The sequence below is a fragment of the Salvelinus alpinus genome, chromosome 1 (genome assembly GCF_045679555.1).
Source record: "Salvelinus alpinus chromosome 1, SLU_Salpinus.1, whole genome shotgun sequence".
Lineage (NCBI taxonomy): Eukaryota > Metazoa > Chordata > Actinopteri > Salmoniformes > Salmonidae > Salvelinus > Salvelinus alpinus.
In genome coordinates, this window is record NC_092086.1 from 60402355 (window position 1) to 60428129 (window position 25775).

Below are 25775 nucleotides of genomic sequence, written 5' to 3' on the forward strand. Positions count from 1 at the left end.
TAAATCCCATGTAGCCTTGCTTACAAGGTCAAACACTGGAATATGAGATGTAATCTACACCTTGATTAGGCTGAGAGAAATCCTCATTATTTAGTTCAATGATTTTTAATTTGAGCGTCATTATTTCTATATAGCCTACACTTTCTCGTTCTGAACTTCTAACGCGAGTGAGACAGGTGTGGCTTTGTGACAATGATCAAGAGCAGCTGCTCACTGATTTGAAAGCTCCAATGCAGTTCCACCTCCGACACCACCAAAACATCAGCTATGCAGTCGTCGGCTATCGCCAGTTAACGCTCGATCTGATTAAATCTAGGCCTTTTACTCAACCTCTAACATGTAAAGTGATTTGTAAATCAGCTAGTATGCTCAGTCGGTGAAGTGCAACAGAGTAAAATCGATGCTCTCAAACACGTCCAAAGTGTTGTTGGAAGTATAGGGTTGTGTTCCCCTACTCAGCTGTTGCATTGCATCAACCAATGATTGCATGCCACATTGACTGTGCCGTTGGGCACCAGATTGCTATAATATATGATCTGGCGTGCGTCAGCAATGTAGTCGGGCAGGAACGCACTTTAGCTCACCTTTGATGCAGGTGGGTGGGCTGTTGCTCCAGGAAAGATCCCATTGGCAAGTGATGATGTCAGAGCCACTGATGTCATACCCCGGCTGGCACTGATAGGTCAACACACTTCCCCTCACGGGAGAGGTGTGGGAGGAGCTAATCCAGCCAAATTCGATTTGAGGGAGGGCAGGGCAGGTGTCATTAGGCTCTACCTCTGGATGAAAAAAAAAGATGTCATTAGATGTAGGATAAACCAGGTGCTTGTTCAGGAGGATATAATGTTACAGAACATTCAGATTTAAATATATCGTGTAGAACACACAATTGAGGTAGAATACGTCATCGTGTGGTCTGTTCATATTATATCTACAAAGTTGTTAACATAAAATGTAGATTTTGTATTTGTGTGATGTCATGTATGGGCAATCAATGTTTTGCATATCATGTTATGTGTATGTAATGTCTTGTATGTAAAAGTCCTGTATGTGTACGTACCACGGTAGTGAATAAGGAACCCCTGGCTCAGAATAAAGGAGGAGTCGTCAGGGTCACTCTGGAACTGAATAGTGACCTCAGAACCACCTGACACGACCTGGAAACGCTCTCGTGACCCCAGGTACTGGCCAATCACATGGGACATGAGGTCGTGACCATCGAATATGGTGAGAACGTCGTTGTGGCGGATATTCAAACTTTGAGAGCGACAAAATACATGGAGAGGAAAACAACTTTCACTTTAAATCACAATGTCACTTCAAATGGAATCATGAAATGTAGCTTCTCACAAACATTGTCATTTCCAATCCTTACAATAAAAACTTCACTGGAAGCATCACATCAGTTTTTTTATGTCTGTCAGTCACAGTTGACATGCACCCACTATAATCAAAAAGACGGCGCTACACCAGCCACAGAAGTAGCCATCAATGAAACGCAAGGCTCACATTGTTCGACCTACATTTTATACCTCAAGTATATTCCTTACAAAACATGCACATTTCTGAAACATAAACATGCTTATTTTGAGTTCTACCTCCATCATATACCTCTTGTGTAGTGGGGGAAAAGAATATGCAAAGGGAGCGCTCATGTTATGCAGTGAGGTTTCAGAAGCAAAAGAGGAATGGGAAAATTAAAGGAGAACAATTCCCTCTCCCAATTGCTTCAACCACAGCTTCAAAGACCAGAATTATGCCTGTTGGGTGTTGGTGAGGCCAAACTCACATCTGGATGTCCAGTTCGATGCGCTTCTCCTCATTGCCATGGATCTGCCACACACAGTCCTGCCCCTTGGAGTAGCTCTGTGGCCAATCGGGGGACAGAACAGTACTGGAGGGATCGGTCAACTCTCCCCCACACAAAGCTGAGAGGGGGTGGGAAGAGAGGGTGTGAGGTAGTAGCACAGGGAAAAAGTTATTGTAACATTACTTGTATTATTGTCTTTCGTTTTTAGTTTCGTGAATGAAAGGGGCTTTATAAACAAATCATCATAATGTAATGGTAGTATTCAATAGTATTACCTTTACACACAGGCTCGCTCTCATTCCAGTGTGGATCGCTTTGGTCCACACATTCAATGACCCCAGAGCCCTGCTCCATGACAAAGCCTGGGGAGCAGGAGAAGGTGACTGTGGTGCCCAATGGAAAGGTGATGTCACTGCTGCTGAAATTCCCATGGGGCAAGTAGGGCTCATAACAGTGTTCCCCGTCAAAGGCTGAGAGAGAGCGAGAGAGATAAAACAGTGTGCACGTGTGAATATGAGGAGAGAAAAGGAGAGAAGTAGGATAAGTGCATAATATAAGATTAATTAAAGTAGGGCTGACACCATTTAGTCAACCGGTCGATTGTTTGGTTGATAGGCTGATTGTTTGGTTGATTTCTTTAGTTGAGCAGTCGCAATGTTAATATTTTTTTCATGGTGCACATGATTCACGCCTGATTCACGCCTGTCTCATGTGATACTGAAATTGATACTGAAATTGTAAATGGTTATATTATGTACACTACCGTTCAAAAGTTTGGGGTCACTTAGAAATGTCCTTGCTTTTGAAAGAAAAGCAATTTTTTTGTCCATTAAAATAACATCAAATTGATCAGAAATACAGTGTAGACATTGTTAATGTTGTAAATGACTATTGTAGCAACGGCAGATTTTTTATGGAATATCTACATAGGCTATACAGAGGCCCATAAACAGCAACCATCACTCCTGTGTTCCAATGGCACATTGTGTTTGCTAATCCAAGTTTATCATTTTAAAAGGTTAATTTATCATTAGAAAACCCTTTTGCAATTATGTTAGCACAGCTGAAAACTGTTGTACTGATTAAAGAAGCAATAAAACTGGCCTTCTTTAGACTAGTTGAGTATCTAGAGCATCAGCATTTGTGGGTTCGATTACAGGCTCAAAATGGCCAGAAACAAAGACTTTCTTCTGAAACTCAGTCTGTTCTTGTTCTAAGAAATGAAGGCAATTCCATGCGAGAAATTGCCAAGAAACTGAAGATCTCGTACAATGCTGTGTACTACCCCCTTCCCAGAGCAGTGCAAACTGGCTCTAAGCAGAATAGAAAGAGGAGTGGGAGGCCCCGGTGCACAACTGAGCAAGAGGACAAGTACATTAGTGTCTAGTTTGAGAAACAGACGTCTCACAAGTCCTCAACTGGCAGCTTCATTAAATAGTACTCGCAAAACACCAGTCTAAACGTCAACAGTGAAGAGGCGACTCCGGGATGCTGGCCTTCTAGGCAGAGTTCCTCTGTCCAGTGTCTGTGTTCTTTTGCCAATCTTAATCTTTTATTTTTATTGGCCAGTCTGTGATATGGCTTTTTCTTTGCAACTCTGCCTAGAAGGCCAGCATCCCGGAACTTGGATTAGCTAACACAACGTGCATTATCCCCTATGTATTTATACCTGTGTTCTCTGTTTGTTTGTTGCTACTTAATTTTGTTTGTGAAACCTACCAGCGTTTGTTTCTTGCTCCTGTTTCCTAGTCGTTCCTGGTTTTAATGTTTCTGCCTGCCCTGACCCTGAGCCTGCCTGCTATTCTATACCTTGCCCCATTATTATTGACGCCTGCCTACCCTGACCCTGAGACTGCCTGCCGTTCTGGACCCTTTGCACCTTCTCTGGACTACTGACCCCTGCTTGCCTTTGACCTGTCATTTGCCTGCCCCTGTATTATAAATAAGATAGCGTACCTCTTCCCGCTGATGTCCGGCAGGGCTCTGGCCTGAGCTACGGCAGTATGGGAACAACATTCGGCCATATGCTTCAGTCTGGAGGAGTTTGTGGCAGAGGAAAATAAAGTTTTCGATGCTCCATTGTCTGGGAGAGAGGCTGCCCGGAAGTTACTCCAGCTTTGGCAAGGCTCCCGCAGTGTGGCAGACTACACAATGGAATTCCGCACGTTGGCAGCTGAGAGTGCCTGGAACCTGTACACACTGTTCGACATGTTCCTGCACGGCATATCGGAGGAAGTAAAAGAGCTACTGACGGATCTCGACTCGCTCATCGCCTTGACCATTCGGATCGATGGGCGACTACGGGAACAACGGAAGGAGAGGAGATTCGATTTTGCCCGCCCGTCCATGGATTCCACCTCGCCTCCGAGGAATCCCGGAAGTCCCCGACGGCTCCATTGTCGAGAGAGCCCGAGGCTACCCGTGTTCCTCCAAGGGCCTCCAAAGACTGCCAATTTACCTCTTCCTGAGCCCATGCAACTAGGCAGAGCTAGGCTGTCTCCAGCTGAACAGCTATACAGGCTTCACACTAAGAGCTGCCTGTATTGCGGGACTACTGGTCATTTCGTCTCCACCTGTCCACTAAAAGACCAGGCTCACCGGTAGGAGTGAGTACTTTGGCGGGCCATAAGGATAACTTTTCCTCTCCCCTTACTTGCACCCCCTTTCATGCCATGTTGCTGTGGGGGAACCAGTCAATCTCTCTGGGTACTCATCGACTCTGGGGCCGTTGAGAGCTTTATGGATGCTACCCTGGCTTCCGAGCTGGATATCCCCACTCAGCCCCTCTCCATTCCCATGGATGTTAGAGCACTGGACGGGCACTCTATAGGCCGGGTCACCCAGAGTACCACCCCCATCAACCTAGGTGTGTCAGGGAACCACAGCGAAATGATCCAGTTCCTGCTCATTAAGTCTCTTCAGGTTCCCAGGGTATTGGGATTCTCCTGGCTCCAGCGACAAAATCCCTTCATTGACTGGTCTGCCGGTGCCATCATGGGCTGTAGCCCGGTCTGCCAAGCTCATTGCCTGAAGTCAGCGCAGCCTGCCCCGGGATGTCTTCCTGGGAGCTCGGAAGTTGCCACGGACCTCTCCGCCATACCAATGGCGGAGTACCAGGACCCCTGGAAGTTGTTCAGTAAGGCCCAGGCCACTTCGCTGCTGCCGCACCGACCATATGACTGTGGGATTGACCTTCTCCCAGGCACCACTCCGCCCCGGGGACGACTGTACCGCAATTCAAGAATGCATGCAACTATTTTTTGTCTGCTGTAATAAAGGCTGTATATGATTTATTTTGTGTTAGAACAGACTCTCTGGTACATTTTTTTATTTAGTGTTGTTTACACTGTTCAGAAAAATTATAATATTGTAATCTAACAGCAACTGTTTGGCACACACAATACTAACGTAACACTTGCTCCAATACACTCCTTTTTCTTGATCTTCAGTAGTTTCCAAAGCTAAGTCAAATCAAATCAAATTTTATTTGTCACATACACATGGTTAGCAGATGTTAATGCGAGTGTAGCGAAATGCTTGTGCTTCTAGTTCCGACAATGCAGTAATAACCAACAAGTAATCTAACCTAACAATTCCACAACTACTACCTTATACACACAAGTGTAAAGGGATAAAGAATATGTACATAAAGATATATGAATGAGTGATGGTACAGAACGGCATAGTCAAGATGCAGTAGATGGTATAGAGTACAGTATATACATATGAGATGAGTAATGTAGGGTATGTAAACATAAAGTGGCATAGTTTAAAGTGGCTAGTGATACATGTATTACATAAAGATGGCAAGATGCAGTAGATGATATAGAGTACAGTATATACATATACATTATATTAAGTGGCATTGTTTAAAGTGGCTAGTGATACATTTTTACAAAATTTCCATCAATTCCCATTATTAAAGTGGCTGGAGTTGAGTCAGTATGTTGACAGCGGCCACTAAATGTTAGTGGTGGCTGTTTAACAGTCTGATGGCCTTGAGATAGAAGCTGTTTTTCAGTCTCTCGGTCCCTGCTTTGATGCACCTGTACTGACCTCGCCTTCTGGATGATAGCGGGGTGAACAGGCAGTGGCTCGGGTGGTTGTTGTCCTTGATGATCTTTATGGCCTTCCTGTGACATCGGGTGGTGTAGGTGTCCTGGAGGGCAGGTAGTTTGCCTCCGGTGATGCGTTGTGCAAACCTCACTACCCTCTGGAGAGCCTTACGGTTGTGGGCGGAGCAGTTGCCGTACCAGGCGGTGATACAGCCCGACAGGATGCTCTCGATTGTGCATCTGTAGAAGTTTGTGAGTGCTTTTGGTGACAAGCCGAATATCTTCAGCCTCCTGAGGTTGAAGAGGCGCTGCTGCGCCTTCTTCACAACGCTGTCTGTGTGGGTGAACCAATTCAGTTTGTCCGTGATGTGTACACCGAGGAACTTAAAACTTTCCACCTTCTCCACTACTGTCCCGTCGATGTGGATAGGGGGGTGCTCCCTCTGCTGTTTCCTGAAGTCCACAATCATCTCCTTTGTTTTGTTGACGTTGAGTGTGAGGTTATTTTCCTGACACCACACTCCGAGGGACCTCACCTCCTCCCTGTAGGCCGTCTCGTCGTTGTTGGTAATCAAGCCTACCACTGTAGTGTCGTCCGCAAACTTGATGATTGAGTTGGAGGCGTGCATGGCCACGCAGTCGTGGGTGAACAGGGAGTACAGGAGAGGGCCCAGAACACACCCTTGTGGGGCCCCAGTGTTGAGGATCAGCGGGGTGGAGATGTTGTTACCTACCCTCACCACCTGGGGGCGGCCCGTCAGGAAGTCCAGGACCCAGTTGCACAGGGCGGGGTCGAGACCCAGGGTTTCGAGCTTGATGACGAGTTTGGAGGGTACTATGGTGTTAAATGCTGAGTCGATGAACAGCATTCTCACATAGGTATTCCTCTTGTCCAGATGGGTTAGGGCAGTGTGCAGTGTGGTTGCGATTGTGTCGTCTGTGGACCTATTGGGTCGGTAAGCAAATTGGAGTGGGTCTAGGGTGTCAGGTAGGGTGGAGGTGATATGGTCCTTGACTAGTCTCTCAAAGCACTTCATGATGACGGAAGTGAGTGCTACGGGGCGGTAGTCGTTTAGCTCAGTTACCTTAGCTTTCTTGGGAACAGGAACAATGGTGGCCCTCTTGAAGCATGTGGGAACAGCAGACTGGGATAAGGATTGATTGAATATGTCCTTAAACACACCAGCCAGCTGGTCTGCGCATGCTCTGAGTCAAATGTCTTCCACAGATCTGACTTCCCCTTTCCCTCCTGAGCAACCAGTAAACATTCGCCCGTTTCGTGTTTCATTTTTACGTCCTCCGCCTCCATTTTGCTGTTGACATTACTGTGTTCGGAGTTTGTTATAACCAATTTATTGGTTTGATTATGGTGGGCTATAGGTCAGGCCCTATTGGTCACATGCATGCTAGGAGAGCGATACAACGTGCGCCAGTCACACAGACACTCGCTGTAAAAAAATTTAACAGTGTGACCATCGGGCTCTTTCTTGAGTCATTTGTGTGACTTAATCAAACAGTGTGCTTAAACCATTAGACAAGCTCAGTGCATACCTAATTGGTTTTATTCAAACACATATATGGAAAAACAAGTTTAAACATTTTGCCCAATCTATTGGTCGAAAGAACGACTCTCGGTCGACCCCAAAAATATTTTTGTTGCGGACAGCCCTAAACTAAAGCAGCCAGCAGTGTCTGTATTGCACAGTCATATCACAGTAAATTACAAATAAGAGTGAGAAAGAGACAAGAGAAACTGTGTGTACTGATGCTGGGAGCATTTTAAGGTCTCACCCTCATAGCGCAGAGCTAGCAGTAACGGGATGGAAGAGGAGTCGGCTGTGAGCTCCAAGTAGAGTATGGAGCCCTCGCTCACGATGCCACGCTCTGGAACATCATCCAGGTCTGAGTCAAAGAGCAGCGGAGACATGGAGTTGTTTCCGCTGCGCACAATCAGCCTGACAAAGAGGGAGAAGAAAGGATAAAGGGAAAGAAAGAAGAGTAGAGAGGCGGAAGGTGGGGAGAAAGGGGAGAATGAAGGGCAGAGGGAGGAAGAATAGCGGGTAGGAAGGAAGGACGGTAGAAAGGAAAGAAAGTTAAAAGGAAGGAAAAAAGGGAGAAAAGAAGAGTGAAGGGAGAGAGGTTATTCCTTCAAGACGTTTAATAATTTTATTTGTATTTATTATGGATCCCCATTAGCCGCTGCCAAGGACACTACTCTACTACCACATATCTACAACAGAAAATCTGTGTACGTGTGTGTGTTGTGCGTATGTTATCGTGCGTGTATGCATGTGTCTGCCTGTGCAAGTGTCTCTTCACAGTCCCCGCTGTTCCACAAGATGTATTTTTATCTGTTTTTTAAAATCAGATTTTACTGCTTTCATGAGTTACGCGATGTGGAATAGAGGTCCATGTAGTCATGGCTCTTTGTAGTACTGTGCGCCTCCCATAGTCTGTTCTGGACTTGGGGACTGTGAGAGACCTCTGGTGGCATGTCTTGTGGGGTATGCATGGGTGTCTGAGCTGTGTGCTAGTAGTTTGAACAGACAGCTCAGTGCATTCAACATGTCAATACTTCTCACAAATACAAGTAGTGATGAAGTCAATCTCTCCTTTACTGTGAACCAGGAGAGATTGACATGCATATTATTAATGTTAGCTGTCCGTGTAAATTTAAGGGCCAGGCGTGCTGCCCTGTTCTGGGCCAGTTGTACTTTTCTGAGGTCCCTCTTTGTGGCGCCTGACTACACGACTGGACAGTAGTCAAGGTTGCGACAGAACTAGGGCCTGTAGGACCTGCCTTGTTGATAGCGTTCTTAAGAAGGCAGAGCAGCGCTTTATTATGTACAGACCTCTCCCCATCTTAGCTACTGTTGCATCAATATGTTTTGATCAGGTTAGGTGTTTAGTGAATGTGTCCCAAATACAATACTTTTAGTTTTTGAAATATTTAGGACTAACTTATTTCTTGCCACCCATTCTTGCCACCCATTTCTTGCCACCCAAACTGACAGCAGCTCTTTGTTAAGTGTTGCAGTGATTTCATGTGCTGTGATAGCTGACGTGTATAGTGTTGGGTCATCAGCATACATAGACACACATTCTTTACGCACAGCTAGTGGCTGGCCATTAGTAAAGATTGAAAAAAGTAAGGGTCCTAGACAGCTGCTTTGGGGAATGCCTGACTAACTGGATTATGTTGGCTAGGCTTCCATTAAAGAACACCCCCGTGTTCTGTTAGACAGGTAACACTTGATCCACAATATAGCAGTGGATGTAAAGCCATAACATATATGTTTTTCCAGCAGCAGATTATGATCAATAATGTCAAAAGCTGCACTGAAGTCTAATAAAACAGATCCCACGAACGTTTTATTATCAATATCTCTCAGCCAATCATCAGTCATTTGTGTAAGTTCTGCACATGTTGAATGCCCTTCCCTATAAACGTGCAGTTGTTCATTTGTTTACTGTGAAATAGCATTGTGGAAGCACATTGTTATTTTTTTCCCAACAGGCCCCTCCGTCGTGACATCCCCTGAATGCCCATCTGCTAGCCTGCTTGCCACGGCCTGTTAGCTGTCTAGAGCATATTGGACTGTTAGCTTAAGAGATCCATTGGCCAATGTATTGTGCCACTCTACCTATTTGCCAATTGGACTGGACCCCTTTGCTACACGGAACCCTACTAATCCATCACGACTGGTCTATCGACGTAACCACACGAGGAGGCTATAATCGACTTCTTCCGTCACAACGTCCCTCTAAGGCCCTTCTGCTAGCTTGCTAGCCCCGGCCTGCTAGCTGTCTGAATCGCCATGTCTCCAGCCAGCCTAACTACTCACTGGACCCCCATGATCACTCGGCTACGCATGCCTCTCCCTAATGTCAATATGCCTTGTCCATTGCTGTTCTGGTTAGTGATTATTGTCTTATTTCACTGTAAAGCCTCTAGCCCTGCTCAATATGCCTTAGCCAACACTTTAGTTCCACCTCCCACACATGCGGTGACATCAGCTGGTTTAAATGTTTCTAAAGACAATATCTCTCTCATCATCACTTAATGCCTAGGTTTACCTCCAATGTATTCACATCCTACCATACCCTTGTCTGTACATTATGCCTTGAATCTATTCTATCGCCCCCAGAAACCTGCTCCTTTTACTCTCTGTTCCGAACGTACTAGACGACCAGTTCTTATAGCCTTTAGCCGTACCCTTATCCTACTCCTCCTCTGTTCCTCTGGTGATGTAGAGGTTAATCCAGGCCCTGCAGTGCCTAGCTCCACTCCTATTCCCCAGGTGCTCCCATTTGTTGACTTCTGTAACCGTAAAAGCCTTGGTTTCATGCATGTTAACATTAGAAGCCTCCTCCCTACGTTTGTTTTATTCACTGCTTTAGCACACTCTGCCAACCCGGATGTCCTTGCCTTGTCTGAATCCTGGCTTAGGGAGACCATCAAAAACCCTGAAAATTCCATCCCTAACTATAACATTTTCCGACAAGATAGAACTGCCAAAGGGGGTGGAGTTGCAATCTACTGCAGAGATAGCCTGCAGAGTTCTGTCTTACTATACAGGTCTGTACCCAAACAATTCGAGCTTCTACTTTTAAAAATCCACCTTTCCAGAAACAAGTCTCTCACCGTTTCCACTTGCTATAGACCACCCTCTGCCCCCAGCTGTGCCCTGGACACCATATGTGAATTGATTGCCCCCATCTATCTTCAGAGCTCGTGCTGCTAGGTGACCTAAACTGGGACAGAAGTTAACTTCTTGACGCTAGGAGGCAGAATTTTTATGTTTGGAAAAATAACGCTCCCAATGTAAACGGCCTATTTTTCAGGTCCAGATGCTAGAATATGCATATAATTGACAGAGTAGGATAGAAAACACTCAAAATTTTCCAAAACTGTCAAAAATATTGTCTGTGAGTATAACAGAACTGATTTTGCAGGCGAAAACCTGAGGAAATCCAACCCGGTAGTGACTCTTATTTAGAAAAATCACTGTTCCATTGCCTGCCTTTTGTCCATTTAAAGGGATATCAACCAGATTCCTTTTCCTATGGCTTCGGCAGAGTGTGAACAGTCTTTAGACATAGTTTCAAGCTTTTATTCTGAAAAATGAGCGGGATTTATCAAATCGCGTCGGTGGATAGACGGATGTCCGTTCATGCACTGATAGCTCAACATTTTCTTTCTCTCCTCTCTTGAATAGTTTACAGTCCGGTTTAAATATTATCAATTACTAATGTTAAAAACAACCTGAGGATTGATTATTAAAAACGTTTGACATGTTTCTACGAACTTTACGGATACTATTTGGAATTTTCGTCAACCCATGATGACATGCCTAAGGCTGTGGAATACTGAACATAACGCGCCAAACAAATGTAGTTTTTTTTATATAAAAATTATCTTTATCGAACAAAAGGAACATTTATTGTGTAACTGGGAGTCTCGTGAGTGCAAACATCCGAAGATCATCGAAGGTAAGCGATTCATTTTATTGCTTTTCTGGCTTTCGTGACCAATCTATATCGCTGCTAGCTGTTCGTAATGTTTTGTCTAGTGATCGATAAACTCACAAACGCTTGGATTGCTTTCACTGTAAAGCATAGTTTCAAAATTTGACACGATAGGTGGATTACCAACAAGCTAAACTGTGTTTTGGTATATTTCACTTGTGATTTCATGAAAATAAATATTTTTAGTCATTATTTTTGAATTTGGCGCTCTGCAATTCAGCGGTTGTTTATGAAAATGATCCCGTTAAAGGGATCCGTGCGCCAAGAGGTCACCCCGGCCATCCTAAAATCTAAACTTGATGCCCTCAATCTCACACAAATTATCAATGAACCTACCTGGTACAACCCCAAATCCGTAAACACGGGCACCCTCACAGATATCATCCTAACCAACTTGACCTCCAAATAGTCCTCTGCTGTTTTCCACCAAGATCTCAGCGATCACTGCCTCATTGCCTGCATCCGTAATGGGTCTGCGGTCAAACGACCACCCCTCATCACTGTCAAACGCTCCCTAAAACACTTCGCGAGCAGGCCTTTCTAATCGACCTGGACCTGCCTGGTTATTCTTTAAAAGTGCCTTCCTCACCATCTTAAATAAGCATGTCGCATTCAAAAATTCTAGAACCAGGAACAGATATAGCCCTTGGTTCACTCCAGACCTGACTGCCCTTGACCAGCACAAAAACATCCTGTGGTGTACTGCATTAGCATCGAATAGCCCCCGTGATATGCAACTTTCAGGGAAGTTAGGAACCAATATACACAGGCAGTTAGGAAAGATAAGGCTAGCTTTTTCAAACAGAAATGTGCATCCTGTAGCACAAACTCAAAAAAGTTCTGGGACACTGTAAAGTCCATGGAGAATAAGAGCACCTCCTCCCAGCTGCCCACTGCACTGAGGCTAGGAAACACTGTCACCACCGATAAATCCACTATAATTGAGAATTTCAATAAGCATTTTTCTACGGTTTGCCATGCTTTCCACCTGGCCACCCCTACCCCGGTCAACTGCCCTGAACCCCCACAGCAACTCGCCAAAGCCTCCCCCATTTCTCCTTCACCCAAATCCAGATAGCTGATGTTCTGAAAGAGCTGCAAAATCTGGACCCCTACAAATCAGCCGGGCTTGACAATCTGGACCCTCTCTTTCTAAAATTATCTGCCGAAATTGTTGCAACCCCTATTACTAGCCTGTTCAACCTCTCTTTCGTATCGTCTGAGATTCCTAAAGATTGGAAAGCTGCCGCGATCATCCCCCTCTTCAAAGGGTGAGACACTCTAGACCCAAACTGCTACAGACCTATATCCATCCTACCCTGCCTTTCTAAGGTCTTCGAAAGCCAAGTTAACAAACAGATCACCGACCATTTCGAATCCCACCGTACCTTCTCCGCTATGCAATCTGGTTTCAGAGCTGGTCATGGGTGCACCTCAGCCACGCTCAAGGTCTTAAACGATATCATAACCGCCATCAATAAGAGACATTACTGTGCAGCCGTATTCATCGACCTGGCCAAGGCTTTCGACTCTGTCAATCACAACATTCTTATCGGCAGACTCAACAGCCTTGGTTTCTCAAATGACTGCCTAGCCTGGTTCACCAACTACTTCTCTGATAGAGTTCAGTGTGTCAAATCGGATCGGAGGGCCTGTTGTCTGGACCTCTGGCAGTCTCTATGGGGGTGCCACATGGTTCAATTCTCGGGCCGACTCTCTTCTCTGTATACATCAATGATGTCGCTCTTGCTGCTGGTGATTCTCTGATCCACCTCTACGCAGACGACACCATTCTGTATACTTCTGGCCCTTCCTTGGACACTGTGTTAACTAAACTCCAGACGAGCTTCAATGCCATACAACTCTCCTTTCGTGGACTACAACTGCTCTTAAATGCAAGTAAAACTAAATGCATGCTCTTCAACCGATCGCTGCCCGCACCTGCCCGCCTGCCCGTCCAGCATCACTACTCTGGACGGTTCTGACTTAGAATATGTGGACAACTACAAATACCTAGGTGTCTGGCTAGACTGTAAACTCTCCTTCCAGACTCACATTAAGCATCTACAATCCAAAATTAAATCTAGACTAAGCTTCCTATTTCACAACAAATCATCCTTCACTATTGCTGCCAAACTGACCATCCTACCAATCCTCGACTTCGGCAATGTCATTTACAAAATAGCCTCCAACACTCTACTCAACAAATTAGATGCAGTCTATCACAGTGCCAACCGTTTTGTCACCTGTCGTGGAAAATGTCAAGATTATGTTATAATGCTTGTATTGCATTATAATGGTTGTTTTATTCGACAGAATAGAGTATTCTGTTAACTATTGTGTGTGTGTTCCACGGAGGATGGGCCTCTATGAGATAGCAATGACAGAGGAGATTTACGATGTCTTTGGGTGATAAAACCTAAAGAGCATTCCAGATAACATGAGGTAATGTTTTTGTGCTATGAAGTACCAGGAACCAGATTAGAACCTCGTCTTAGGGACCAAACTGAACGATAATTTATAGCGAATGCTACCTGGCTATGGGATACTCCTCTCTCTCAAGTAAAAGTATTTCTTTGTGAACAGTTCCTAAGATCTGTGGTCCATCATGTAAGTTGACAAGGGTGTATCTTGGCTATAAAAGATCTTTGTACTTTTCTGTTGACACTTTTCAATGGTTCATTAGAGATAGCACATCATTGAAAGTCAAAGGCTATTGCAAAGCTCTTATTATTAAAGATGTAGTTTAAGTATAACTCTGACTGGTGTGTGAAGTTTGTATCTCTCCTCATTTGGTAAAGCAGAAATATGCCACCACACACCAAAGACCCATATACTACCCACCACTGCGACCTGTAGGCTCTCGTTGGCTGGCCCTCGCTTCATACTTGTTGCCAAACCCACTGATTCCAGGTCATCTACAAGTATTTGCTAGGTAAAGCCCCACCTTATCTCAGCTCACTGGTCACCATAGCAGCACCCACCCGTAGCATGCGGTATATCTCACTGGTCACCCCCAAAGCCAATTCCTCCTTTGGCCGCCTTTCCTTCCAGTTCTCTGTTGCCAATGACTGGAACGAACTGCAACAATCACTGAAGCTGGAGACTCATATCTCCCTCACTAGCTTTAACCCTTTCATGCGTGAGTTCCAAATATCTCTAACGGTCGCCCCAGCGTGAGTTTTTTTATGCACGTGATATTAGAACGTTCTCTCCATTCCAGAATGTGTTTGTTATGTAACAGTACATTTCATCCGCGCTGCCCTCAAACAAAAGCACGCAGCCTGTTTTTATTTGTCAATTTTAAATTATTTCTAACAAGTTTTTTATTTTCTAATAACAGTTTGAAATGAGGTGTGTTCCGCCTCATTCATTCACATAAAAGTAGTCATTTTTACTTTTGCGGACCAATTAATTTTTTTGACATTTCTGACCCGGACAAAATTCCCCAAACACTTCTCAATTGTTTGTGCAGGACATTTACTCATCTGCCGTCCTGCATACACGTGTTCATATTATTCCACCTGTCGCCTGCATCGAAATCAAAGTTGTTTTCGTTACCAATAATACCTTTGGAAATGTGTGCGTTTCTATCAAAGTTCCTTATTACGTTATAATAGTTTCTGCATGTCGTGTTATGTCGTTTCTACTGTAGCATCATGTTTTTGTGTATATTCCTTATAACCGCGGACACGCGATGTAACGTTACTCATTTCATAACATTTATGGTGTTATACTCAATGCTTAGGTAGCTAGCTACATTCTCCTATTAGCTCTGGAAAACAATGCTAATTGCGTCAGGGAAGTATTAGCATGTGTGGTATTTTGAAGCTACCCTGGCCTTATGACTCCCAAGTGGCACAGCGTCTCAGTGCTAGAGGCGTCACTCCAGACACCCATCTTCAAATCAAGACTGCGTTTCTATCAAAGTAAGTGCCTAATTACGTTATTGTGTCGTGTTATACCGTTTCTACTATAGCTCACTGTGTGAATGGAGCATAATATATTTGTATATATTCCTTATAACCGCGGACACGCGAGGTAACGTTACTCACCTTTTATGGTGTTATATTCAATCGTGCTTATGTAGCTAGTTACATTATTCTATTAGTTCTGTAAAACAATGCTAAATGCGTCAGAAGTATTGGCATGTTGTATTTTGACGCTACCCTGGAAAAATTTAAAAATATCTTATACCACTTGTTCGTTTTCTGAGTGCATTCCACAAAGCTGTTTATCATCCACTGCCCCCATTTTGAGGTAATAGTCAAGCACGCAGTCTGGTTTCATGTTTCTCTGTCTGGTTTGTTTCTCTCTCCCGTCAGGTGGTCCACCTTCCCTGTGGCCGACATGGTTGCTGTATGGACAGTGGAGAGGACATGGACGTCTCGTTTGTCATGCCACTTTACTGCCAGCTGTTAACATTTCTTATTTTGTATAATGGGTCATTTAGGATGGTAGTAGCGTTGATGAAATGCAGTCATAGCAGCAGAACTAGAAAGCAGTCTTTACTGTCACCAGGAATGTATACATTTCACTAATTGTGGTTGTCCCCCACTCCTGGCTCTCTCTTATCCTGTAGCTCCAAGGCATAGCGATTGGTCTCTACTATGTCTCCCACCAGCTCCTCTGTCAGAAACAACTTGAAGCACTCTGCCTCAGTTGGAAATGGCAAGGGGCGTTGCACTCCAGACTGGGACTCATCAAAGCAAACACCAGGGCCAGGAGGGGTGAAACAGCAGGGCCAGGAGGGGTGAAATGACTGGTGGCCTTCCAGCTACCACAGAACTCCTGTACTTCATCCACTGTTGGTATGCCTCCATCACCACCAGCATCTTCAAAGGGAACTGGGACTTTGTCAGTGGACAAGGGAAATTCAGATTCAGGGTTCTCAATGGCTACAAGGTTGGGGGGCAGCTCCTCACTGTCACTGTCAGAATCTGATTCCTGACTTTCATACTCAGACTCATTGTCAGAATTTTAAAAAATCTCCAGAATTTCCACATTTGTTTGTTGTCTCCTTTTGAAAGACATTGCTAATGCTTCAGCTCATCTCACTAGCTACATACATAAACAACAACACTGAATGGTTTAGAGTGAGAGGGTACGTGGTTGACTGCCGGCACGCGCCACTTGTATCAATAAATCACTATCAGAAAATGTTTTGTGTGGCAATTATTTGTGTATTTACGGTTTTATTCACATGTTTTCAAATCTAGGTGACAAATCATGCATTCCGATTCTTGCACAGATTGTAATGGGCACATATTATGTGTGTAAAATACTTTTTTGAAGGTTGTACTGATTATGATGAGCTAAGCTAATTCCAGCTGTGTAGTCATGTTTGTTGACGTTCAATGCATTCTGGGTTCAAGTAATCGTCTGTTTGACCAAAGATGTTATAACAAAATGAGGTGAGTAAGAGTTCACTCGTTTTTTGAGGACTTCCGGAAATGAATGGTGGGATGTGAACGACGGTAGACGACACACCCCTTCAACATGCATACTATAAACAGACCAAACTCATCTCCTCTTCTCTTATTATCTTCGGTTTCTGTGAGAAAAAAAAATATGCATGGCTGCGCGCTGAAACTAACCGTCGGATTACTTTCGATTTCTAAAAAGTGCTTTACCTAATTATTTCGATCAATGGTGTGCTCACCCGTGATGTGATTAATTATACATAATAATTGCTATTAGCTAATTCATATTGTAGTTTATGTCAGCCGAGAGTTAGAAAATATGACTGCTTGTGTTGGGTCAATCTTTCCTCAGCGCTAGGACAAATGTAGCCTACATTTTTCCGGTTAGGATGATTGTGTTATGCTATATATTCTTCTGTGAATATCTGAACATTGAATCCAAAAATAAACTGCTCACATTCTGGACATAACTTTGTAAGGACTGTGTTTGTGTAAATAGTTTCTGAAAAAAGTGTGGCCAGCTCAAACGCTGATTGTTGCGTCATTCGAAACTGGCCGTTCTAAAGGAGCGTTCTAAATGAGTGTTCTAATCACACGGGTGTGATCGTACGCTTCAGGGACCAGTGTAGAACGATCACACCCGTGTGATGGTACGTGTGAAAGGGTTAAGCACCAGCTGTCAGAGCAGCTCACAGATCACTGCACCTGTACATAGCCCATCTGTAAATAGCCCATCCAACTACCTCATCCCCATACTGTTATTTATTTTTTTGCTCCTTTGCACCCCAGTATCTCTACTTGCACATTCATCTTCTGCACATCTATCACTCCAGTGTTTAACTGCTAAATTGTAATTTTTTCGCCACTATGGCCTATTTATGGCCTTACCTCCCTTATCTTACTTCATTTGCACACACTGTATATAGACTTTTTCTACTGTATTATTGACTGTATTTTTGTTTATTCCATGTGTAACTCTGTGTTGTTGTATGTGTCGAACTGCTTTGTTTTATCTTGGCCAGGTCGCAGTTGTAAATGAGAACTTGTTCTCAACTAGCCTATCTGGTTAAATAAAGGTGAAATAAACACTGGTCAAATTTTTTTTTTTTTGCGTGTTTTGCCCTTAGATGCCCATAAACCTCACAAGACTCGTCTGAAGGTACCAGTTTAATGTGGGTGTAACGTCCTGACCAGAGTTCTTATGTGTTTTGCTTGTTTAGTGTTGGTCAGGACGTGAGCTGGGTGGGAATTCTATGTTGTGTGTCTAGTTTGTCTGTTTCTGTGTCCAGCCTAATATGGTTCTCAATCAGAGGCAGCTGTCAATCGTTGTCCCTGATTGAGAATCATATATAGGAGGCTTGCTTTGTGTTGGGATTTTGTGGGTGATTGTTTCCTGTCTCTGTGTTTGTGTTATGCACCAGATAGGACTGTTTTCGGTTTTCACATTTATTGTTTTTGTTGTTTGTAGTGTTCACACATTCTTTATTAAATATGTTGAACACTAGCCGCGCTGCATTTTGGTTGCTACACATGGGAGGAGATCCTGGCTGGAAAGGATCGCCTCCCATGGGAACAGCTGGAGGCAGCTAGGAGAGCAGAGGCAACCGGAGAGAGGAACCGGCGTTATGAAGGTACGCGGCTAGCACGGAAACCAGAGAAGAAATCCCCAAAATGTCTTGGGGGGGGGGGGTCTAAAGGGTAGTGTGGCGAAGTCAGGTAGGAGACCTGCGCCCACTTCTCATGCTTACCGTGAAGAGCGGGAGTACGGGCAGACACCGTGTTATGCGGAAGAGCGCACGGTGTCTCCTGTACGTGTGCATAGCCCGGTGCGGGTTATTCCACCTCCCCGCACTGGCCGGGCTAGATTGAGCGTTGAGCCAAGTGCCATGAAGCCGGCTCAACATATCTGGCCTCCAGTACGTCTCCTCGGGCCGGTGTACATGGCACCAGCCTTACGCATGGTGTCCCCGGTTCGCCTACACAGCCCAGTGCGGGTTGTTCCACCTGCCCGCATTGGTCGGGCTACGGGGAGCATGCAACCAGGTAAGGTTGGGCAGGCTCAAGGGAGCCAGTACGCCTGCACGGTCTGGTATATCCGGCGCCACCTTCCCGCCCCAGCCCAGTACCTCCAGTTCCAGCACCCCGCACTCGCCTTATGGTGTGTGGCCCCAGCCCAGTACCACCAGTGCCTACACCACGCACCAGGCTTCCAGTGCGTCTCCAGAGCCCTGTTCCTCCTCCACACACTCTCCCTAAGGTGCGTGTCTCCAGCCCAGTACCTCCAGTTCCGGTCTGAGCCATCTGCCTGCCAAGCGTCGTCTGAGCCATCTGCCTGCCCAGCGTCGTCTGAGCCATCCGTCTGCCCAGCGCCGTTAGAGCAGCCCGTCTGTCCCAAGCCATTAGAGCCGCCCGTCTGTCCCGAGCCGTTAGAGCCGCCCGTCTGTCCCGAGCCGTTAGAGCCGTCCGTCAGTCAGGAGCCGCCTGAGCCGTCCGTCAGTCAGGAGCCGCCAGAGCCGCCAGCCAGTCAGGAGCCGCCAGAGCCGCCAGCCAGTCAGGAGCCGCCAGCCAGTCAGGAGCCGCCAGAGCTGCCAGCCAGTCAGGAGCCGCCAGAGCCACCAGCCAGTCAGGAGCCGCCAGAGCCGCCAGCCAGTCAGGAGCCGCCAGAGCCGCCAGCCAGTCAGGAGCCGCCAGAGCCGCCAGCCAGTCAGGAGCCGCCAGAGCCGCCAGCCAGTCAGGAGCCGCCAGCCAGTCAGGAGCCGCCAGAGCCGCCTGCCAGTCATGAGCTGCCCTCCAGTCATGAGCTGCCCTCCAGTCATGAGCTGCCCTCCAGTCATGAGCTGCCCTCCAGTCATGAGCTGCCCTCCAGTCCGGAGCTGCCCTCCAGTCCGGAGCTGCCACTCAGTCCGGCGCTGCCACTCAGTCCGGCGCTGCCACTCAGTCCGGCGCTGCCACTCAGTCCGGCGCTGCCACTCAGTCCGGAGCTGCCATTCAGTCCGGAGCTGCCACTCAGTCCGGAGCTGCCACTCAGTCCGGAGCTGCCCTTCAGTCCGGAGCTGCCTCTCTGTCCGGAGCTGCTTTTCAGTCCGGAGCTGCTTTTCAGTCCGGAGCTGCCCCTCTGTCGTGAGCTACCTCTCTGTCTTGAGCGACCTCTCTGTCTTGAGCTACCTCTCTGTCCTGAGCTACCTCTCTGTCCTGAGCTACCTCTCTGTCCTGAGCTACCTCTCTGTCCTGAGCTATCTCCTCTATCTAGGGGGGGCCTTGGTGAAGGTTTCTAGACCAAGGTCGGGGGCGAGGGTCGCCACTCAAAGGAGGGGGACAAAGACAGTGGTAGAGTGGTGTCCTCGTCCTGCGCCGGAGCCGCCACCGCGGACAGATGCCCACCCAGACCCTCCTCTTGAGTTTAGGGGTGCGTTCGGAGTCCGCACCTCAGGAGGGGGGTACTGTAACGTCCTGACCAGAGTTCTTATGTGTTTTGCTTGTTTAGTGTTGGTCAGGACGTGAGCTGGGTGGGAATTCTATGTTGTGTGTCTAGTTTGTCTGTTTCTGTGTCCAGCCTAATATGGTTCTCAATCAGAGGCAGCTGTCAATCGTTGTCCCTGATTGAGAATCATATATAGGAGGCTTGTTTTGTGATGGGATTTTGTGGGTGATTGTTTCCTGTCTCTGTGTTTGTGTTCTGCACCAGATAGGACTGTTTTCGGTTTTCACATTTATTGTTTTTGTTGTTTGTAGTGTTCACACATTCTTTATTAAATATGTTGAACACTAGCCGCGCTGCATTTTGGTCCTCTCCTTCACCAATGGAAGAAAACCGTTACAGTGGGCTATTTTTAGCACTTTTCTGGAATTCTTGATTGTTTTATTGCTTTACTGGGAGGCTTATCAGAGGTAGATATGACAGTGATATTTTTGTTTGAGCTGATAATGCAAGGTGAGCTGCACACAGTGGACTTCCTACTAGGGCAATCCGCCTTAGTGCTAACTAGGCGCATGATTACTGCATACAATAGCTGTAGGATTGACAGAGGCATTGAGGAGTTAGAAGGACTTAGGATACTCATATTATGACTGCCAACGCCCCTGCGACAATGCACATTTGCAAGAGCACTACGACAACTCAGCAACACAATGGTAGGGATTATCTGAGCAGGGCTTAGTTACTGATAAGTCATTGTCTAAATGCAGCCTTGAAATCCGTGGGCAGAGTCCAGGAGCCAAGATGATTTGGAGGGACTCTGTCATTCCTGTAGAGCATCTTCTGTTTCCAAAAGGTGTCAACGTTATCTATAAAAGCTATGCAACAGATCTACAGTAGTATTTTAGCCAGATGTGTAATACCAGTAGCCTGCTGAATCTTTCACAGCCGTGGCCCAGTGATGGCATCGGGCCTGAAATAACTGGCCGCTTTTTGGAATCTTTCAGAGCCAGAATCAGTTCTTCAAAATCCATTTTGAATATGAATATGTGGACAACTACAAATACCTAGGTGTCTGGTTAGACTGTAAACTCTCCTTCCAGACTCACATCAAACACCTCCAATCCAAAGTCAAATCTAGAATTGGCTTCCTATTCCGCAACAAAGCATCCTTTACTCATGCTGCCAAACATACCCTTGTAAAACTGACCATCCTACCAATCCTCGACTTCGGTGATGTCATTTACAAAATAGCCTCCAAAACCCTACTCAATAAATTGGATGCAGTCTATCACAGTGCCATCCGTTTTGTCACCAAAGCCCCATATACTACCCACCACTGCGACCTGTACACTCTCGTTGGCTGGCCCTCGCTTCATACTCGTCGCCAAACCCACTGGTTCCAGGTCATCTACAAGACCCTGCTAGGTAAAGTCCCCCCTTATCTCAGCTTGCTGGTCACCATAGCAGCACCTACCTGTAGCACGCGCTCCAGCAGGTATATCTCTCTAGTCACCCCCAAAACCAATTCTTCCTTTGGACGCCTCTCCTTCCAGTTCTCTGCTGCCAATGACTGGAACGAACTACAAAAATCTCTGAAACTGGAAACACCTATCTCCCTCACTAGCTTTAAGCACCAGCTGTCAGAGCAGCTCATAGATTACTGCACCTGTACATAACCCATCTACAATTTAGCCCAAACAACTACCTCTTTACCTACTGTATTTATTTATTAATTTATTTTGCTCCTTTGCACCCCATTATTTCTGTCTCTACTTTGCACTTTCTTCCACTGCAAACCAACCATTCCAGTGTTTTTTTTAGTTTTTATTTTACTTGCTGTGTTGTACTCACTTCGCCTCCATGGCCTTTTATATTTTTATTTATTTATACATATATTTGTTTGCCTTCACCTCCCTTATCTCACCTCACTTGCTCACATTGTATATAGACTTATTTTTTTTTCACTGTATTATTGACTATATGTTTGTTTTACTCCATGTGTAACTATGTGTTGTTGTATGTGTCGAACTGCTTTGCTTTATCTTGGCCAGGTCGCAATTGTAAATGAGAACGTGTTCTCAATTTGCCTACCTGGTTAAATAAAGGTTAAATAAAAATAAATAAATAAAAATTTTCAGCAGTTCCAAGGTAGCCCTCCTAATGTCATTTAACCCAACATGCACTACGATAGCATCAGCCCCCAACAGCTGTCGGAGAATGGTAGGAGAGTGCCTCGTAATGACCTGTACTCATGGTCTGGGATAGCACAGGGTTTTTTCCCTGGGAACCGAGATGTTTCTCACCATAGAGCTACCGATGATGAAAGCTGGTGAAATGGCTGAGGCAGTCCGGTCTTTCTTTCGCCCAGACACCCTCATGGCCCAATGAAGGTGGGAGCTCTGAAGATCTGAAACCGAGGTAGAAGCCACCAGAGAGGGAGACAGAACATGGGACGAAGATGCAGGTACCTCCGCATCTGATCTCAAAGTGGAAGTCCCCAGGGACGAAGGCGCCGGAACCTTTGGATCCAGGGTGGTGAAGCTGTTTGAAGTATGTATCCGGTCCGGGCTTACCACTGCCAAGGAGGCCCCTATTGCCAAAGGCTGCTGCTTTCAACTTTCACGCGATGATTTACAACTGTCCCATTGACGGGACGCCTATCCCTAATTAGAGTTACCAGCCTCAGAAATTGCAGCCCAAATAAATGCTTCACAGAGTTCAAGTAACAGACATCTCAACATCAACTGTTCAGAGGAGACTGTGTGAATCAGGTCTTAATGTTTGAATTGCTACAAAGAAAACGTTACTAAAGGACACCAATAAGAAGAAGATACTTGCTTGGGCCAAGAAACACGAGAAATGGACATTAGACTGGTGGAAATTTGTCCTTTGGTCTGGAGTCCAAATTCTTTATTTTTTGGTTCCAACCGCTGTGTCTTTGTGAGACGCGGTATGGGTGAATGGATGATCTCCACATGTGTATTTCCCACCGTAAAGCATGGAGGAGGAGGTGTTATGGTGTGGGGGTGCTTTGCTGGTGACACTGTCTGTGATTTATTTAGAATTCAAGGCACACTTAACCAGCATGGCTACCACAGCATTCTGCAGCGATACGCCATCCCATCTGGTTAGGGATTAGTAAGACTATAATTTTTTTTCAACAGGACAATGACCCAACACACTTTCAGGCTGTGTAAGTGCTATTTTACCAAGAAGGAGAGTGATGGAGTGCTGCATCAGATGACCTCCACAATCCCCCAACCTCAACCAAATTGAGATGGTTTGGGATTAGTCGGACTGCAGAGTGAAGGAAAAGCAGCCAACAAGTGTTCAGCATATGTGGGAACTCCTTCAAAACGTTTGGAAAAGCATTCCAGGGGAAGCTGGTTGAGAGAATGCCAAGAGTGTGCAAGCTGTCATCAAGGCAAATGGTGGCTATTTGAAGAATCTCAAATATAAAACACATTTTGATTTGTTTAACACTTTTTTGGTTACTACATGATTCCATAAGTGTTATTTCATGGTTTTGATGTCTTCACTACTATCCTACAATGTAGAAAATAGTAAAAATAAAGAAAAACCCTTGAATGAGTAGGTGTTCTAAAACTTTTGACCGGTAGTGTATGTAAATAAGGTATTTATGTTTTTAATTTAAATTATTTTGCCACATTTTCAAAACCTGTTTTTGCTTTGTCATTATTGAGTATTGTGTGTAGATTGCTGTGGATTTTTATTTTTATTTAATCCATTTCAGAATAAGGCTGTAACGTAACAAAATGTGGAAAAAGTCAAGGGGTCTGAATACTTTTTGAAGCCACTGTATATGCAATTGCCACTCCTCCACCGTTCGAACCCATGCTACAAGGTGAAACAGGTCACATCTAGTGGGCCACTATTATACCCCTTCCTTTAAGGTGGAGTGGATGCTGAGGGGTGAAGCCAACGATGGGTACTCCGTTCGTTTTTCACTCTGTTTGTCAGAACCTAGCACCAGTGTCCAAAACACAGTGAAAGCAGGTCACCATCAAAAACACAGTGAAGGCTCAGCGAAGGCTGGTCACCAGCAAAACCAGCATTTATACTGGACCAGCCTATGATGGTCTATGCTGTATTTTTTTTAGCAGGAAACTCACAATACAATGCAGCCAAATTATTGTTGTACTTTTGAAACTTCACTTTTTCAAAGTCCATGAGAAGGAAGTTATTATCTAACCAATACACAGTACTGGGTAAGAAAATAGAATTGTACTAAGATGGGTTTTACATTATTCATGTAGAATTGAGCAGCTGAATCTGCAGTTTAAACAATAACACCGCTGTCACCCTGCCACTGATTTGGTAAATAGCTGAGGGATGGGGCTGGAGAAATGTAACCACTCTCAAATTCATAGACTGACCATCCATGAGACTTCTACATGTTTTGACGTTATACAGTGTTTGTTTACAATTACATAGAAGTAAAAACAAGGTTATATTTTGGGTACTGATGGGGTAAGACAGTTGAAGCTCATGAGGCATTTATAAATTATATTTTTCAAGGATTAAAAGGTACATATCATGAATTTAAAAGTAAAGAAATTGATGTAGCAATCGCAGATTGCCCATTTAACATCTTAACTTACTTATCATCATCCTCGTCCAGCGCAACCCTCTCAAAGTGGAGGTGAAGCCTGTGTCCCTCCCTGGCCTCCAGTAGCCAATGGCAGCTCAGATTATTGCCGTTGCTGTGGTTACTCGCAGATGGAGGAGGCGGCGAGAAGATTCTACCCACAGTCGCGTTTCGGATCCACCCTCCACATGACACAGCTGACAGTTGGGAAGAACAATCAAGAGTCATCAGTTATACACACAGTGTGTGGACACTGGCATTGGGGCCAGCCACAGAAACATCAACACTTCCCTCAACTGTGTGAGATGTGGGGCCTTCCGTGGACAAACATAATTTCTCATGAGCTCACAGTACCCATACTGGCCACAACAAAGCTGCATTGTACGTTTCAGATACACATTTTCTGTGCAGGCCAGACAATTGTTGAATCATATTGACATGGTCAAAGATTCTACAGTCAGAAGATAGCGGACACTGACCCACACACTGAGGTTCAGGAGAGCTCCAATGAGGTTGAGTCATGTTCAAGCAGGTGGCTACCTCGTGGCCCCTGACCTGGAAGCCAGGGTCACAGTGAAAGTGGGCCTGGCCTCCGGGGTGGATGTCCGTTACTGTAACACCCCCTCCCTCAGGAGAGAGAGGGAATGAGCAGGAGAGGAGGAAGGCTGTTGCATGTAGGACAGATTAAGGGAGTGAGAAAGATGGAGGAAAGAGAGAGAGCTACAGATTAATTGCACAAAACAAGGCAGGATGACATGTGAACAAACCATCACACTCAAAGCGCTCACTGGGATGGAATACCTTGACAATTCATGCGAAAATTCCGGGGTGTTGTTCTCCAAACAAACTAGTTTGTTTCATTTTTTATTTTTATTAAACTAAAATAATAACCTCCAGTTATGGTGTGCTTCCCCTCGTTGTTGTGGACAGC

The 25775-nt window shown here is 45.4% G+C and overlaps 1 protein-coding gene and 1 long non-coding RNA gene across 3 annotated transcripts in view; one reads left to right on the plus strand and one right to left on the minus strand.

Moving 5' to 3' along the window:
• Positions 1-25775, minus strand: part of sez6l2 (seizure related 6 homolog (mouse)-like 2) — a 67360-nt gene that overhangs the window by 22235 nt on the left and 19350 nt on the right. For both annotated transcript variants that reach the window (XM_071412517.1, XM_071412507.1), the window contains exons 7-13: positions 25324-25509; positions 24858-25041; positions 7657-7820; positions 2086-2280; positions 1790-1928; positions 1061-1257; positions 585-779 (exon numbers count right to left, since the gene is read on the minus strand). In XM_071412517.1, the coding sequence (XP_071268618.1) occupies positions 585-779; positions 1061-1257; positions 1790-1928; positions 2086-2280; positions 7657-7820; positions 24858-25041; positions 25324-25509 (1260 nt within the window). The remainder of the gene's footprint in view (positions 1-584; positions 780-1060; positions 1258-1789; positions 1929-2085; positions 2281-7656; positions 7821-24857; positions 25042-25323; positions 25510-25775) is intronic.
• LOC139582491 (uncharacterized) lies at positions 14525-16556 on the plus strand. Its single transcript, XR_011676372.1, has 2 exons — positions 14525-15323; positions 15720-16556. It is a non-coding gene; the product is annotated as an uncharacterized lncRNA (long non-coding RNA).